Source organism: Xiphophorus couchianus, chromosome 18 (assembly GCF_001444195.1).
Source record: "Xiphophorus couchianus chromosome 18, X_couchianus-1.0, whole genome shotgun sequence".
NCBI lineage: Eukaryota > Metazoa > Chordata > Actinopteri > Cyprinodontiformes > Poeciliidae > Xiphophorus > Xiphophorus couchianus.
Window position 1 is genome coordinate 19988212 of NC_040245.1, and position 18072 is coordinate 20006283.

Consider the following 18072-nt stretch of genomic DNA (forward strand, 5'->3'; position numbering starts at 1 on the left):
TTTGTAATTCTCTTGAAGTTCTTTTTTTTTTAAATGTATGGCTTCAACTGTTCTTTTACCTCCCAGTCCCCAATTTTAACCAGGAGAATAACAGTGGAAATTTCCACTGAAAACCAGCTTAAAAAGGAAGAAAGTGAGCTGTAGGCATTCAACTCCCAGGTGTTGTCTTTGATAAAACATTTTGCTTTCCTTCCAAAATCTTGCCACAACATCCATCCATCCATCCATCCATCCATTTTCTTACACCCCTGTCCCTAGTGGGGTCGGGAGGTCTTGCCACAACAGTTCACTGGAATTCCCTATTAAACTGGTGTCAGCCCCGTAGGCTGCCTAGGACTGAGATCAGAGCTTTTTGATGGCCACTCTAAAACATTGACTTTGTTGTCCTTCAGAAACTTTGTAACTAATTTGGTTTTGTGATTAGACATTATCCATTTTAAGGACCTCTTTGTGTCTAACTTTCTGGCAGATGTCTTAAATATTCTGATTCAATAATCATAATAATACCATACCAACTTTATTTATGAAGCACTTTATACACTGACAGGACCAAAGTGCTACACACAATTATAAAATACAATGCAATTATAAAATAGAAAAGATCTAATATAAAATACATATGAATATACAGACACAATAAAACCAAGTGAAACCTCTCAGATTGTGCCAAAAGCCAAAGAAAAAAGATGGGTCTTAAGAAAGGAGTTAAAAGCAGCGAGTGAAGAGGCCTGTCTTATGCCCAAAGGAAGATCATTCCATAACTTGGGAGCTGCCACAGAAAAAGCACGGCCCCCTCTGAGCTTGCACTTTGTCTTTGGTGCCTTCAGAAGCAGCTGATCAGCTGACCTGAGGGAACAGGAGGCTGTGTAACAGCTCAGACAGATAGGGAGGGGCAAGGCCATTAAGAGCTTTTTTTCATTTAAAAACAAATAAAAGGATTTTAAAATTAATCCTAAAATGTACTGGCAACCAGTGTAAGGAAGCTAAAATAGGGGAAATATGGTCAAATTTTCGTGTACCTGTTAAAAGACGTACCAACTTCTTTTAACGGCCTTTTGTACCCTCTGAAGCTGGAAAATATATAAATCATTGACTCCTGTATGAAGTGCATTACAGTTATCCAGCCGTGTGGTCACAAATGCATGGATCACTGTTTCGAAGTGCTGCCTGGCTGATGGCGTAGAGTTGAGTTGTGATCGTAGAGTTGTAGAGTTTACCACCCACAAGACTACTTGTGGGTGGGGAAGATGGCGCCGGTGTTTGAGGCTTGCCGTCTGACGCTCCTCCTGTTTTGCTTTTGTCTGCTGTCCGCTTTTAAGTTTATTACAAGTGTAAACTCTCCCTCTCTCTCTGATTGTGTATAACAATGACCTCTATTTTGTGAAGTGCACCCGTTGCTCTTGCAGCAGATAATCCATTTAAGATGATTCTACCACTACCTGAACATTTGGGATGGGGCCAAGTTATTATTACTCTCTTCTGCCCAAACTTGAAAAAGGCTTAACCTGTGAAAACTTTGTCTTTCCTTCTGTGACTTTAGGCAAATTCAGGTTGATGACTGTGGATGAACATTTTGATTCGATTTGATCTATGTTAGAGTAACTTCTGAATCTAAATAAAATAACCAAAAACGTGTAATCCATCGTTCTGGCATTTATCAAATAAAATGACTTGTAAGCTCAACTGACCTAAAACAAGGAACTTTTAAGATGATTTAATGTTTTACAGGACAATTAAAAATGTTTTTTAAAGGGTATGTAAATCTGGTTACAATAGCATTCAACCTGCTTTCCAGAAAACGTTTTTTTTTTTATTAAATTATTTATACGCTAAATATCTGATTGTAATCGCATTCAGCCTGCTTTGCTTTCTAGGAAACCTTATTTCTTTTCTTCTCTTTTTACACAGTGTACTACAACAGCGTTCAACCTGATTTCCAGGAAACCGTTTTTTTTAAGTACTTGCAGTTTTGATTGTAGATTAGCGAGGGGCGCTGATGAGCTTGTTGTTGATTAGAACAGCCCCAGAAGAAACGTTCTAAAGCAGAGAAGAAGAAGAAGAAGAAGAAAGATGCAGATGGTCCACGTCGGTTAAGGTAAGCAGGAAGTAAGGGTTAGAGGTAAAACCTCGTGAAAACGTGGTATTTTTTAAAGATTTGAAAGATGAACAGATGGAATTGCCGCATCCAGCTCATTATAAGTAATTTAACTGCGTGTTAAATCTAAAAATCTTAATTTCTGGTGTGAATGCGGGCACAGGACGTGGCTCTTCACGGTTGTAAATGCATTATAAAGTGATGATGACGTGTCTCCTGTGATTGTATGTGTTGCTTATAGTGTTTACAGGTCGGTAAATAGTTATAATATTGCTGTGCATCCTTTTCTCTTGTGACACAGGAGGAGAGTGAAGCCGGTGGCCTGATGCCAGCCATCAGCCAGGCTACAACAGATGCTACACCACGCTGACCCGCTGCTGGCAGAGGTGAGGAGGGGCAGCGTGCATATATGGTGCTGGGTTGATGAGGAGAGTCCATTCAAGTCCCATCTCTGAGTGAAACCAGATTGTAAATAGTATGTTTTTAGTAGGTTTTGTTTTTAATAATCGGCATGTCTACTGTTAAACTTTACTAATGTTACGAGCAGAAAAATGAAGCAGCAGCAGCAAAGCTCCGTTTGCCTGCTACATTGTCAGGATTAATACCACAAAGAGGAGAAAGCGTTTGTGAAAGACGTGGACTGTGTTGTATTCTGTGATCTACTTTAGGTTTAATTTTCTCCAACAAATATAGCTGGTGTTGGTTGGTTGCACGCCACAATTTAGGAGGCAGCACATACGCACACACGTATTTACTGCCCTCATGTGGCAGCAGTAAGAAACACCACAGGGGAGCGTCACAGGACGCATTTTGAAGCTTCTGGTTGTGTTTGCAGGCTTTTCCACTAAGAATTTGTGCCTGCAGAACTTCACGTAATGCATAACGTAAAATAATTTCGTTCGTTTGTATACTGCCATTTCACAACAGATGTTATGAACTTTACAAGACAATTCATATTGAAACACATAGAATCCATAGAGTCCAAATTCATGTCAAATCAGTCTGATTTATTCCATTATAAAACAGTAATAATCAGAAAATATTGGGTCTGAACAATATGGCATCACTATGTATTTAAGGTAGTGTAATGGTTTTCTAAACTGCTAGGATGGCTGTTCAAATATCTTTTTTATTTTTTAAAGGGTATCCTAACATCCACACACCAAGCATGCTTTGAGTGCTTTAGTTCTTTAATCTTGTTGAATTATCACCACAGAACATGTTACTAGCCATAGTGTGTTTAAAACCGCATGTTTATAGCATGTTTCTGGATGCATGGCTGAATTCTGTGTTACTTTGGATGTAGTAAATACAGTCAGACACCATGCTAAATTACTGCTCTCACAAACTGACACGACAAGATCAGAGTGGTCATTATGTCCCTCGTTCTTACGTCAGAGTGACAACACTTTGAAAAAATTAAAATCTCTGTTTGCATCACTGATACAATCAGTGAGGCTTTCCCTACAGTCTGCTCTGCTTTTCATTCGTCAGAGTCCTGCAGCATGTGATTGAGCTGTACTACACCCGGCGGCTGCTGTAACTGACCCGACCTTCTCGCAGGACGGTATGTTTTACTCTCACCGTTAATGGTCACACACGTTACATAATTACTGCGATCAGTGGAAAGGAAAGGTGACCCGTAGCACGGCTGAATTCTGCTCCAGCTGGGCTCTGTGCTGGACACAGTCAGACACCGTGCAACAGCCTCGTCTCATTTCTGCCAAAAACAAAATCACCTGGGCAACTGCTTTCCTCAGCTTTGTCTGGCTACACAGGAATGAGTACAGTGACGTACTTGACATTCATGATAGGTTTGTAGAAATTAATTTTCCTGCCGTATTTTCCAGCAGGGCGCCCAGTTTCCAAACGGGAAGAGACTCGACACTTTCATCTGTGGTAACTACACTTCACTGAAATGCCTTTTCCCTCTTTTTCTTTTGGCAATAACAAAGCAATTGTCTGTGGCATTATTATTATTATTATTACAACATTTAAAAACTACGTGTTACATCTAGTTTCATGTAACACAATAACTTTTCAGACCTGGAGACAGCCAGATCGCACATGAAGCTAAAAACAGACACAGCAGGGCCACCCCTGAACAGGAATGAGGAAGACCTTGTGCCAGAAACAAGCCCTCTGTGACCTGTGGTGTTTTCTGTGACCCCTTGCCCCCACTCCTTCATAATAAACCTGTCACTGTGCTGAAACCAACCCTGTGTGTGCCGCATTTGTGTAGTTGGAAACAAAGCACTCTGGGAGAGATGCATAAAACACATCCAAAATATCTTCACCTCAAAGACACAACCTTCAAATAAATGGAAGGTTTAATAATTATGTTTGTATTATGCAAATTAAAGTACTCTCTTATTAGAGCAATTGTCATTATACGATCTTTTTAGCCTGTAGAGTTTCAAATATACAAATTCACTGAATTTTCAGCCATCCAGGCATTTTGGGGGAAGAAAACAAGCTTTAAAACTAAAATCTACATACTGGTCTTACAGTAAGTGAATAAATAGTCTGACAAAAGATGAAGACTTGACTCAGCGCCTTGGAGGCGACATTCACCTAAATTAAGAACTTACTTTCCACAACATTCGCTGCTTGTTCAAAACAGAAATCCAAAAGCCTCTCTTCCATAGAAAGCTTTTGAAGCACATTCTCCAAACTTTAACATTCAAAGAACACCCGAGTTGGGCTGTATTTTAGTTTACCAGTTCGGTTTCTTGAATAGAAGTGATTCCCAGTCCTGCGGGCACATTACCAGCCGTGCTGGCCCTGCTCATCCGCCTCGGCGGCTAGGGAGAGCAGGACGATCTTCGGAGAGTTCTCGAAAAGCGCAGCTCTGTTCTGAGTTTGGCCCTTCTTGACCCAGTGGCCGTAGATCTTGAAGGCGCACGCGTCGATGAGTTTGCGGATGGGCTTGACGGCGTACGGGTCGCTCCTTATCACCTCCTTGGTGACGGGTTTGGCACGGCGGTAGTGGCAGTAGATGCGCATCGTGGCGAGCACAGTCATGCAGATGACCTGATGGAGAAACATAACCATTCATAACAACGGAGTGGTAGTTTCACCTTGAATCATAATCCAAATTGACTGTTTGTATTTTGTCATTAATATGTAAATGATAGGTGTTTAATGAAGATTCAGTTCACAATCTAACTGCTTTGAGGGGCTCTCAACCAGAACCCAGGAAATGGGTCTTTAAGCTCAACGAAGACCCAGAAGTGCCATTAATGTAATAAAAGAGCGACCAAAGACGGCTCATTGGAGACCTGGTCAGTCTCCACATCTCTGTCATACAAAAAAATCTGGGCTGAAACTACAAGATGCCAAGAAACCCAAAGAATTTAGAATGTTTCTGTAAAAATAGCCACAAAAAAGATCTCACCTCTGTGCTTTCCAGAAGAGATTTTACACAAAGCAATAGGACTAAATATTTTACAGGGGGATCTACTACTTATTTAACTGTGATGTGCAAATCAATCTTTGTACAGTATGAGTTGGAAATATTGTGGGTATTTTGATCCTTTTCTTCTCTACACTTTCAAATGAAAAAATGTAAGTCTGTTGATTTTATTGTTGGTGTGATTTACATCCCTAGGGATGGGATTAAATACTATTTCCCCTCCCTGGATGCATTTATCAATAGAATCTGAGGGAGAAAAAAGACTCAAATTCTGTTAATAAAGTGTAGAACTGATGGGAACAGACTTGGCCACAGCCTAAGAGATCGTTCAGATCAAAAACAGATCTCAAAAATCTTCCAGTCCACAAGTTAATGAAATAGTTTGTTGTTAAGGAAACCGTTACCTCAACATCTGGTTCATTTTTAGCCTGTGGATGAAAACTCTCGAATCAGGCAAACTCTTCAAATGCTAGCAAACTATTTTGATTCCGTTTGTCTGGAAATCTGACGTTTCCTTACCTTGAACCGCCTGTATGGACTGAACTGTCGCACCTCGTTCACCACATACTGGGAGAAAAACGTGTGGTTCAGAGCATCTGAAGCAGTGAATCGCTGCCTTGGATCCACCACCAACATCCGGGAGATCTGAGCAAATAGCACAACGCCATTTTTAGATTTTTCAAAGTTTACTGTAGGCAAAGACAAGCGAAACAAACCTACCAGGTCTTTGACTGTGTCAGAGCTATCCTCCCACTCTGGAGATGAGAAGTCGTAGCTCCCTGCTAAAATCATCCTGAGCATCAGCATCTGTTTTCTGTGCCAGAAAGGCGGAGAGCCGGCCAGCAGCGTGTACATGATCACACCAGCGCTCCATCTGCAAACACCAACAACAGCAAATCTGTGACCTGGTTAAGCAGAAACCATATATACCAACTATCTAACTGAAGCTCCAATAATAGCAGCATAAACGGAAAAGGTCATGTGAGACGGACATGGTTTTGTCTCTGGTCACTCACATGTCAACAGCTGTACCGTATCCTTGGTGTCCTGCATCCATGGAGCACTCGATGATCTCAGGAGCCAGGTAACCAGGCGTCCCACACACTTCTGCAATAAACACACATTCAAACAGACGGAAACTTTTACTTTTAAAAACTGAGCACAGTTCTTTCTGCTTTTTAAACATACCGCACTCTGTATCCACAAGTATGTGTACTGGTGAACAGGAATGTTAAATGTTTAATCAAAAAACATCCTTCTTTCAGAACTACGTAGAAAACTGACATTTTCTAAAATGAACTGAATAATATCTACTGTATGAATTGAAGTGCAGTTGAAATCAGATACATTGTATGAAAGGACATGACCTTGTTCACCCCAAGTCGACTTAAACCTTTCCTGTTCAAGCCATTTAGTGTTCATTTTATTTCTTAAATGTGGAAATTAGATTTGTTTCAACTTTCTCTTACAGTCACTCATTTAAATAATTTTTTTTTAAAAACTTAAACTGTATTTTTTGGCCCGTTGCTCCTGGTTTTACTGAATCAGTTTTGTATATTGCTTTGCTCAAACACACTTTCTCAGCCTGCAAACATTTTTTTTTTTCAGGAATGAGATCAGGGCTTTGTAATAATCACTACTAAATAAGGAGTTTATTGTCCTTACACCATTTTGTAACTAATTTGGCAGTATGAATAGGGTCAATGTCCAAGTCGAAGGCTTATTTGTACAGTACAGACCGAAAGTTTGGACACACCTTTCTAATTCAATGGGTTTTCTTTATTTTCATGACTATTTATAAGGCAAGAAATCCCACTTATTAACCTGACAGGGCACAGCTATGAAGTGAAAACCATTTTAGGTGACGACCTCTTGAAGCTCATCAAGAAAATGCAGAGTGTGTGCAAAGCAGTAATCACAGCAAAAGGTTGCTACTTAGAAGAAACTAGAATATAAGGGTATTTTCAGTTGTTTTACACTTTTTTGTTTAGTGCATATTTCCACATGTGTTATTCATAGTTTTGATGCCTTCAGTGTGAATCTACAATGTCAATAGTCATGAAAATAAAGGAAACTCATTGAATTAAAAGGTGTGTCCAAACCTTTGGTCTGTACTGTATAATGTCATAATATGAAACTTTCATACTTCAAAAATGTTTTTTCCTGCTTTATGTCTTCTGTTTTGGTGAAGTGCACCAGTGTGTGTAAATATCTCTTTGCAAAAGTAAATTATAAAATATCTGAATCTCTTTTGCATGAAAAAAAAAAAAAAATCCAAACCCAGAATTTGGTGGATACATTTACTAAAAGGAAACTATCTTTCACCTCTTTAATGGATGTGGATAACTGCTGAAATTTCTCTCTATTTTTGTTTTTTTAATATAAATTTATATTATAATGAGAAGACTGATATATTTCGGCACATGTATTGTGCATCAATAATCTTATAAGTCTGATATTTATGGACATTAAATGAGGGTGCTACATGTCAGGTAAAACTTTACTTCCTGTCATGATTGTAAATGTTAATAAACAATAAATGTGACTAATAAAAAAATCCTTTCTAGGTAAATAAGTTCCCATCATTACACTCTTGTCTCAGCATTATTAACATTTTCATAATTGTATGATCAGTGATGACTGATAAATAATAGTACTATTCTTTGAGTTATAAATACTAACATTCAACATGGAAATGCAGTAAAAGAGTCGGGATGTGAGAACTTCTACTGAGCCTCTAAATAGATTTGTTTTTTCAGTTCACCGCTTGCATTATTTTTTTTATATCTTTAACACACACACACACACAAAAGAATCTGCTTTACAAATGTATAAAAAAATATCTATTTTTAGGTGTTTTTTTTTTTACATTTTTGGATTTGAGAATGGGCCAGAACTCAAAGTCAAGTTTAAGTATTGGCATTTTTCAGAGCGTGTTTTAGAGACACCACCACACTGAGATGATAAATCTCCACCCAAACCATTTACGTCATCCAGCAGAGGAACAGTTCATCAGAAACATTTCCTTGCCAGCTACTACTCTTAATGATCTTAAGCTTTCTGAGAAGTCTATTTAGAAAGCTCAGCGTACTGCGACCCTCGGTGGCGGTACGCTGTGTCCTGTGCTGTTCATAGCAGGAAGCACACTTTGCAACCAGATCCAGATTTACGCCCCCCGACCACCAACTGCTGCTGTGCTGACCAGCACACTCTGCAGGAGCAGGAAGTGACACTGTAGCTATTGTTGAACTTTGAGTCAAAGCTTGGAGTTGTCATTATGTCTGTTTTGTAAGGATTTATGTACCGGTAACTTAAAAGGTGATTTTGATGAGACGTCTGCCATGTTTAATTTTATTTATTTATTTATTTATTTGTTTATTTATTAATTATTTTTTTATTGTAGGTGGGGCTTATAGTATGGTGCCCTCTATAGTCCGGAAAATATGGTAACTTAAAAGGTAATTTTGATGAGACGTCTGCCGTGTTTAAATTGGTCACTATGGAAACAGTTCACTCACCTTTCAGTGTCTGTCCTGGCTGGATCTGCACAGCAAAGCCAAAATCTGTGAGTTTGATGTTCATATTGTCATCCAGCAAGATGTTCTCAGGTTTAAGGTCCCGATGAACGATGTTCTGGCTGTGAAGGAACTGGAGCACCTCCAGCAAAGCACGCATAATCTTTCTAAAAGGAGTAACACGTTAAATTGTAAAATGTCTTTAAAAACATTACAGTAACTAAGAAAACTTGCTTTCTGACCTGGCTTCTTTCTCTGTCAAAGTTACTTTCTCTGTGAGGTAGTCAAAAAGTTCCCCTTTCTTCATCCTGAGGGAAAGAAAATGAGACATTGGAGAAGCTGCAGCCTATCTGATGTGTTATATCTGTCAATCCTGACACTTACAGATCAAAAACCAGGAAAAAAAAGGCTTTGGACTCATAGCAATCTTTCAGCCGTACTGGAGATGAGAATTCAGTTCATCAGTGGGTCAGCTAAATATTACTGGATAAAGGTACAAAAAAAATCTTTCCAGTTAAACTAAGAATAAGAGAAAGTGCTTACTGATGTTTTCCTGCCCGCAAACTTTCCTAAGAATGTCGATCTCCTTCACTGTCGCTTCTCTGATCTCCTCGATCTCCTGCGGAGTCATTTTGTCAGACGGGGTGATATCTATGATCTTTACTGCATATTCCTGATCCGTGCGCTTGTCCACACAGCGACGGACCACACTGCTTACTCCCCTGTCGAACGAAGAGAGAAAACATCAGCTTGTGTGGGAACTTGATTGATATCTGAGCAGAAACTTTACATGTCTGTTCACTTTAGTTGGAACTTCAGTTTTATATGACAATTTAGGTTTTTATCTGCCTTTTTAACATTCATTTGCACACACAAATGAATTAAAATTGGAATAGTATTCTGATGACTTTTTTTAAAGGTTAAGTCTCAGAGTTGAACCTGCTGAAACGAAACCCCCCTGACTGCGGATCTGACTGTCAATGAACAGAATGTCCTCACTTCCAGCAACCCGCTGACCTGTATGTGAGAAATGCATTGACGTTATGTAATGACTCAGCATGACTGCCTTTACCAAAACCCTCTTAGAGCTAAAACCTTTGTCCACAACACGCTGAAGTTAATGAATGCTGCCTCCTGCACACTGAGCCTTACGTAACATCTGACAGGCGGCGGGAATGACAAGGAGCAAGCTCTGGGTTCCGTGGCAATTCACTAAAAACTCATGGGACGCATCTCACATTTAGTCAATTCACAACCACAAACGTAAAAAGTGCGAAGGAAACGAAGAGAAAGGGATCCATGGACTTCAGGGTGTTTTACAAATAAAAACCTGAAAAGAGGGGCGGGCATGCAATGATCTAAAATAAAAACTATTCACACCCTGAGACACATTGTGTTTTTGCTTTTTTCCTACACCTATACGTTTTTAATACTCAAACAAATTAGACAGCCAAACACAGATAAAGTAAAAACCAAATACAGTTTTCAAATTATGCTTTAAGTTATTAGATCCAAACTATCCAAACTGGTCTGTCTCTAAAATATAATTGACCTTCTTGTTAAATTATTATAAAATTTAGATCAATAGTAATGCTGGTTCAATAATGCACTAATGCAAACCTACCAAGAGATATCTGCCAATCTAAACTGACTCTTTGGGCAAGAAGTATGGAAAACGCTCTGTAAATATAATATTTGTGGAAAATTAATATGAAGAATGCCATTGTTGAACTGAGCCTTTTTGCTGCACAAGCCCTGTAGAGGAAACAGCATTACTCTAGTCAAATAAGACCAAAACTAAACTTTTCAGATTAACTGTAAAACATAAAGTGTTTTACAGTCAGTGACACCCTGAACACACCTTCCTCATTATGAAACATTGTGCTGGCAGCATCATGCTACGGTGAAACATGTGTCCATAATCCACATTTTAAAAAAGACATCCTACTCAGTTGTATCTGAGTATGTGATTTCTGACAACTACACAGTCATTTTTATCTTTTAATCTTGTACAGTGTATTATTATTATTATCATTATTATTATTGTTCCAAGCCCATGGAGTGAGCACATGGCCAATGCAAGTCATGGTCTTCTTATTTGACTCCCTCCGCCCACGAGGCATCATTTTTATATAACAATTTTTGACATGCTTTATTGTCTGTATAGTAAAGCTTTGTCTGTTTTTTTTTGTCTGACTTTATCTACGTAGAATCTCAAGGTGAGATGAACCATTTATACCATTTTATGTATTTAAAGTAATGTAAAGTAATTCGGCCATAGTTTTATTTGGATGCATGCAGTGCTGCCTGCATGACTTATTATTATGGTTTTTTTCAGTATGTTTGTTTACAGTGTTTTCTTGATTTGTTTTTTTCTTCTTGTGAAGCACCTTGACATGACATGACATGCTTAAACAGGTGAGAAACATCTTCCCAAGGGCCTGCCGCGTCAGGCCAGGAACCCATTATAACTGCTCGCCGTTCTAGTTATTTTTGTTTTTTATATATTTTTAACTTTTTGATTTTGTGTGAACCTAGATATCTCGATGTTACTGTAATACCTGTATTTTGAAATCTGAAGGCTTTAGATCATGGATTTCAAACTCTTATCCATCAACGACTGTCATCCTTCATCTGTTACATGCGTCATTACGTGTCCTGCAGACCTGTTAAAATGACTGAATAACCTCTACAGCTTGCATACAACTTTGATGGAGTCCAACTAATGACCTACGTTATTGACTAAGGTGTGTTGAAGCAGAGACAAATAAAAGTTGTAGGACATCCGTCTCCAAGGACTGGAGATCCTTGGTTTAGTTCAAAGCATATTTATATGGACTAACATTGACAAAGTCTAGACTAAAATCTAACTCAGTCGTTTGAGAACCTATATTTGCATCCCTGTATATCAATTAGGTGATGCTTTCTGTTAATTTATCACATCAAATCTTAATACGGTGCATGAGGTTAAATGTACTGCCAACTATACTTTACGGATAAAAATCCTAGCTCCTAAGAAGAGCAGGATAAATGTTTACAGGCAAACAGAGTGCTTGTAGCAACCCAGATAAGGATGCAAAAGACAATTTTACCTTATGATTCTTTAAAAAAAAAAAAAACGCAACCGAGTCTCTGAAGGGCAGAACATGTTTGAACCTTCAGTAGTTCTGTGTCTCACTGTGCTTGCTCATATACCTGCCCAGAATCTCCTTGGGGTCGTATTTGTCGTAGAACTCCTTCGCTCCCACCCAGTCTGGGATCTCCTCCTCTTTGGTCATGATGGAGAAACGCTGGTTCACTTCCAAATGTGTGTAAAGCTGTTTTCCTCTTATAGCTCACAGCACACTGCAGGAAACACACACTCTCAAAACAACACTGGCACAACACAGGCGGTTCTCAAGTTGATCTGAGTGTCAAATAACTTTTAATGAGTAATTCCTAGGGCTGGACAATAAATCGTGAACAACAGATGTAGTGACAAAGAGGTAGGCAAAGGACTTGCTTTAGCCTCTAAGCCTTAGTAAGGTTGGTGGCATCAACTCACTCGCTGTCTGGTTACTAAGCAACAACTTGTTGAGTAACACACACAGGTGTGGCTTGGCTTTGCCACCTTAACTGCTGCAGACCTGTACACCTTTCCTGTGGATAAAACAGGAAAGGTCATGTCACCAGTTTGGGAGTATTTCAGATATTGAAAACAAAAAAAACAAATCAATAATTATCTATAAGACTGATATTAAACACTTATATCGTGATATGTTTTTCAGTCACATCGTCCATCTCTAGCAATTCATTAATTCCTGTTTCTGTGATGGACTGACCATCTGTCCAGGGTATTCACTTCCTCTTGACCTTTAAGATTAAGTAGGCATGTAGCAGGTGTGATATGTCAGTGACTTCCAATTTCCTTTGGTATAAATATGACATGCATGGCCTGATTTTCTCAGCTACTCTTCTAAATAGGAAAGAATTGAGAATATTTCAATCAAGCCCAGAGATTGGATACTAAAGGGGTACTTTGGAGGTCAACAAGTTTCCTTAACCACTAGATGCTGTCAAAGGACAATCAAAGGATTTAATTGTCCTACTCTCACTTATAAATGTAGGGAGTTTGCTAAATGAGGAAAGGATTTGCTCTAGAACTGCATGCAGTAGCCAGATGATGCCAAGGATCAGCCTTTAGGATGCAAGCACTCCAAAATGGGACTGGCACTAAAACAAGGGGTAGACGAAAATGCATTTCATGTCCACTGTTAAGTATAATTGAGAGCCTGTGGTGTTGTGGGCCCAGGGAAATTTGAGAGTGCATCACAAACCTTTTAGCTTTTAAGGACATTTTAAATACAGATCTGTTTCTTCCAGAAAAGTGGGAATGAGTCATTATCGGTTGTTTAGAAGCAGAATACTCTGAACAAATAATTTATGGTCAAATGAAGACAGAAATGATTCACCAAAAACATTTTCCTCCCTGGCCATATCTGTCCTCAGATCTAAATTCTTTAGAAAGATGGAGGGTGAGCTGATAAAAACTTGGACTCAGGACAAGAGTGACTGTGACCAGGAAATAGTCAGAGATCATTCTTTTATAATTCAAACTTCTGATGTCTGAAGAAGTTTTGCCGTACAAAGTAATATTTTTGCCCCCCATTGAATAAAAGTACTCAAATGAAAAGCTGTTCTAGATTTTTCATTGTGTGATTATGCTTCCATTTAAAATCAGATCCTTTTAGTATCTTCATTTATCCATCTCCAGTAAAGCCAAACGTAAAAGCTTTGCTTACTCACCGCGTCTTTCAGTCTTTTCTTTCAGCTGCTCCAGAGGGACTCCATGCTTAAACTGGACGTCCTTCCAAAAAGCGTAAAATCTACCACAAAGAAATCCAGTCAGACCCCAGTGCTGCGGAATAGCTGTAGGATTGCTGGTCCCATGTTATAAAGGTTGAGCCTTAATGTCAAATGCCAAAAATAAATGGCTTCTTCCGCAGCAGCAGCTCAGCACATGCACACAGTAGAGATCCCCACACTCACACCCAGCAGCTTCTTCTCTCTCAGCTGTGGACACTTTGAAACACTTCCCATGTTCAGTTTGTGGCCTGCACTGAGATTAGAGTGACACGACAGGTGCTGCAGCCCTGAGGTATCCCTGCTTTGAAGCTCCTAAATCTAATTGAAGAGTGTAACAGATAAGAATAGAAACATTTGAGCGTAGTGTAATGTAGTCTGACTGAGGAGGCAGTGAAATAAAACACAGCAACATTATCATCCAAGTGCTTTATTTGTTTTCTCCTTGTTACAACCAAACCATAAGATGAGAACTAGGAGCTTTATTCTACGTTATTTGAGGTTTTATAATGAAAGCACTGCTAATGAAAAGCCCTGTTAAAATTACACTCAAAACGTGACACCAAAATATATAAACAGTATTTATAAGACTATCATTACAAATGCTGCAGAAGTGTTCTCACAACAAAATAATGTTGCCCAAAGTCAATTATTTAAATAAAGCATGTTTATTGATTGATTTATTGATCCCTTTTAGATTACGCCCCACTAGAATCTGGTGAGCTGACGTGATTTCAACTCTGCAGGACTTTGTCTCCATCTCAAGAAAAACCTAAAGAGACAAAGAAAAGTTCAGTGAGAGGTGTGTTCTACTTAGTCAATAACAGGAAATATTCTTCTATAGATTATATTATAAATACAATAAGCAAACCAGGAATGAGGATTAAAAAGTCACACTATTCCCCCTAGTGGTAGTATTGAATAATGCAACACCGTCTTCCATAATACTGCAAAGTCACCCCGAGTCCTATTTTACTGTCTCAAACTTCTCTCATTTTCTTATCCCCATCAGAAAAAAAAAAAGATGATAGAGGAAAATGTAAATGAGCTTTTATTAAAAAATATAACTATGACACAGCTTACCATTTCTTAATTACTGCACAATCTAATGTGACAATTGTGCAACAAACTTTGCATGTGTTCAGTGTTGTATTCAATCATTTTAATGAAAAGTTGAGTGGAAGGTAAAGGTTTGATTAAAAGCGGTATTCCTGTGTAAACACCAGGAACACCAGTAGCAGAGGTTTTTGAAGCAAAGCAGTTTAAGGAGTTTGGAGGTGATTCATAAGATGTGGACTGTGGCTGGACTCAGAGCTTCATGCGCCACCCGACACATACGTATTCACAACATGGACTACAACTGTCACGTTCCTTGTTTTAAAGCCACTTCTAAACTGCAGGCATGATCAGAAGCGCCTTAATTAGACTAAGGAGATAAAGGATTGAGTCTTCAGAGACAGAAATAGGATATCTATAAGGAAATAATAGAGCACCTCATGCGTCCCTCTGTCAAGCTTTGTAGAGATGCTGATTTTTTTTTTTTTTCAAGAGGACTTGAGATGTCTTCAAACTCCTAAAAGTATCTGACCATTGGTTTTTGATTGGTCAACAATGTTGGGGTGACCTCAAACAGTCTTTGGAAAATTGTCAAGAGGAAGATGAATGACAACTAAAAGTTAATGCAGAAGAGCTGAAGGTCGCATAAAAGCAACCTGGGCTTCCTCAACACCTCAGCAGAACTGCAGGCTGATGTCCTCCATGCTATGCTGCATTAGTGCAGTAATTCATGCAAAAGGAGCCTAAACCAGTTTCAGCCCGTACATTCAGTACACAATGTATTAAAATTTGATTTCCGAATCACATGCAGGAGGAAAAGGAAAAGCAGAAGGCTTGGATTTTATTGAAGAATCTAACTTTATTTTAAATATATTCTATAAAAGCATTTAGCATTCAGATTATGCACTGGTAAGGAGATAAAACTTGAAGTTGACTGTTTTTTAAATAGAATTAAAAAAATTATAAAGCTACATGACAAACAGATTCAGAAATAACCCAAATTTGTTTATTTATTGTATTTTTTTGCATATGTACACTTACCACTAGCAGACCTGCACTGTTTGAGTACCTCGCTGAATCCCTCACAGAGCTTCAGGTCACTCTGGTTCTGAGCACATTCCAGGAACTGCTTGAGTTCATAGGAGCAGACCTCCTGCTGCTGCTGGCCTGCTTGCTGCTGGTACGGCTCCTATGGACAGAAACCACATGAAGATGTGCTGACAGATCCACTGAATGTGTAGAAAGAAACTTTTTGTGTCTGCAGTTCCTTCCAGAGATATAATTCTTACAGTACAAAGTGTAAAACACACGTTGGGCTTACATGTGTTCCACTTAAGATGTTTATCTCATTACAAGCAATACGTCCAGGCTGCATTTCATATATTTTCCTGTTTCTGTTGTCAAATGTGCTTCTTTTTCTTTTAATTTTGTTCCTGCATTCATCTTTCAAGTATTATTTGCACTTACATATTTTAGCTCTTAAACATTTATTTACATAGAAATGCAAAGAAGGTTAATTCTGGTGTATGCCAACAGGTGTGTTTTTGAACTCGACTTCTCGATTTGAACTGACTCCATTGTTTTCTTTAAAGAGGTTATTCTTGCTTACAGTACTGAATCTTTATCATCTCTTCACTGATCCAAACAAGAGCTTTAGCTGTCATGTACACTTTATCACCTTTCTTTACTGGATCTGTGATTAAAGTCCTGCCAGCTGTCTGGTAAACAAAATAATCTTCTCTAACACGATCCTGGTATCCCAGCAGGCTGCTCATCGGTTTACCTGGTACGTGACGTCAGGACTGGCAGCCTCAGAGCGTCCTCCGCTAAAGGCTCCGGTCATGGCGTGGCCGATGGTGTGTCCCACGGCAGAGCCCACCGCCACACCGGCGGCTGTCGATGCCATCTGTGCGAACATACCTGGCTGTCTGGGCGCTGCAGCCGGAGCGGCCTGCATGGGGACTGGGGCGTGAGATGGTGCACTGGCCATTGGTGGAGGTGATGGTGGTGCCCGGCTGTGAAAAGCAAATTTCAATTTAAAAGGTCAATTAACTAGAGGCCAAACTTAATAGTACAAAACTGTTTTTTTCTAGCAGAGATAATGTTAAAAATTAAATTTGCGCCACTGTGGACTAATAAACTAAAATTAAATATGGGGTTTAATAATACAGGGGTTTTTTCACAACGAGTTTTTCCCATTTGGAAAAAAAATAAATGTACAAATTACACAACAGTGCAGCCTGGTGTTGTTTAAGGTCACTGACTTGGAGGTTTCTTCAGGTTGTGTTACACAGCAGAGTTGGTCAGACTAAACATCACTGTTCATTATGTTGATGTGCACTTGTACACTTAAAAAAAACACCAGCTAGACTATTAAGCCACCAGGTTTTCGATAACCTAAATAAAAACAAAAAACTATTTATAATCCAAAACAATGTTACCTCAGTTTCAGATACAACCAGTATCTTGGGTGAAATATCTGTGTAGCCTTAATGTCTATATGCGTTTGTATTCTTTATAAATATAGAATACAAACGCTGGTTTAAATAGAAATGTTCGTTGCTGTAAGACATTTTAGCGCAGTGTGACCTTCAGTCCTTTCAGTCGATGACGTCTGGAACAACTAGATTCTCTGGTTAAAACATAAATATCCAAATGTCGTTTTACATCACTGACAGCAGTAGATCTCATCAAGTTTCCTGGCTCAGTCTCTGTCTGACACATGACACTGTTAACGTTACCTCAATGTTAGCAAGTAGGCTAACTCGCGCCCCAAATTCATACGGTTTCAACAACTTCTGACAACAATACATATATTATTACCTGGCGGGAGGGCTCATCCTGGCGGGCCGGCTTCTGCTTCCCCGTGGCATTTTCAATAACTAGGTTTGTTTCACTGTCACTGTGAGAAAAGACCGACGCAACTCTGAGCCGCAGCGACACACGCAGCAAGTTTTATCTCGACCTTTAGTTAATCCGGAACTTTCCGTGTGTTACATCAGCTGTCCTCCGGGTGACTTCCGGTGCCTCAAAAACAATTGTGTAACTCACAAATTATAAGTTAATTGCTTTAAATAACTATTTGTGTCTCCTTGTATTCGTTTTATACAAATCCTTTGACTAATGCGCAAATTTTAAAACATTTTTGA

The 18072-nt window shown here is 39.0% G+C and overlaps 2 protein-coding genes, 1 long non-coding RNA gene and 1 other non-coding gene across 4 annotated transcripts; 2 read left to right on the top strand and 2 right to left on the bottom strand.

The window, feature by feature from the left end:
• The first annotated feature begins 530 nt into the window (after nucleotides 1-530).
• On the top strand, nucleotides 531-4312 carry LOC114133411 (uncharacterized). Its single transcript, XR_003593178.1, has 3 exons — nucleotides 531-2095; nucleotides 2397-2481; nucleotides 3590-4312. It is a non-coding gene; the product is annotated as an uncharacterized LOC114133411 (long non-coding RNA).
• Nucleotides 3082-14098, bottom strand: LOC114133398 (phosphorylase b kinase gamma catalytic chain, skeletal muscle/heart isoform). The gene is made up of 10 exons (XM_027999278.1): nucleotides 13811-14098; nucleotides 12221-12370; nucleotides 9569-9747; nucleotides 9410-9464; nucleotides 9268-9333; nucleotides 9029-9192; nucleotides 6527-6617; nucleotides 6231-6384; nucleotides 6030-6155; nucleotides 3082-5128 (listed from the first exon to the last, which is right to left on the bottom strand). Exons 2-10 carry the CDS (start codon nucleotides 12301-12303, stop codon nucleotides 4862-4864), a joined length of 1185 nt encoding a protein of 394 aa, XP_027855079.1. The 5' UTR covers nucleotides 12304-12370; nucleotides 13811-14098; the 3' UTR covers nucleotides 3082-4861.
• LOC114133713 (small nucleolar RNA SNORA15) lies at nucleotides 3369-3444 on the top strand. The gene has a single exon (XR_003593251.1). It is a non-coding gene; the product is annotated as a small nucleolar RNA SNORA15 (small nucleolar RNA).
• Nucleotides 14099-14281: 183 nt separating the features above from the next.
• Nucleotides 14282-17929, bottom strand: LOC114133409 (coiled-coil-helix-coiled-coil-helix domain-containing protein 2). Its single transcript, XM_027999292.1, has 4 exons — nucleotides 17747-17929; nucleotides 16707-16938; nucleotides 15965-16112; nucleotides 14282-14639 (listed from the first exon to the last, which is right to left on the bottom strand). Exons 1-4 carry the CDS (start codon nucleotides 17794-17796, stop codon nucleotides 14629-14631), a joined length of 441 nt encoding a protein of 146 aa, XP_027855093.1. The 5' UTR covers nucleotides 17797-17929; the 3' UTR covers nucleotides 14282-14628.
• Between the last annotated feature and the right edge of the window lie 143 nt (nucleotides 17930-18072).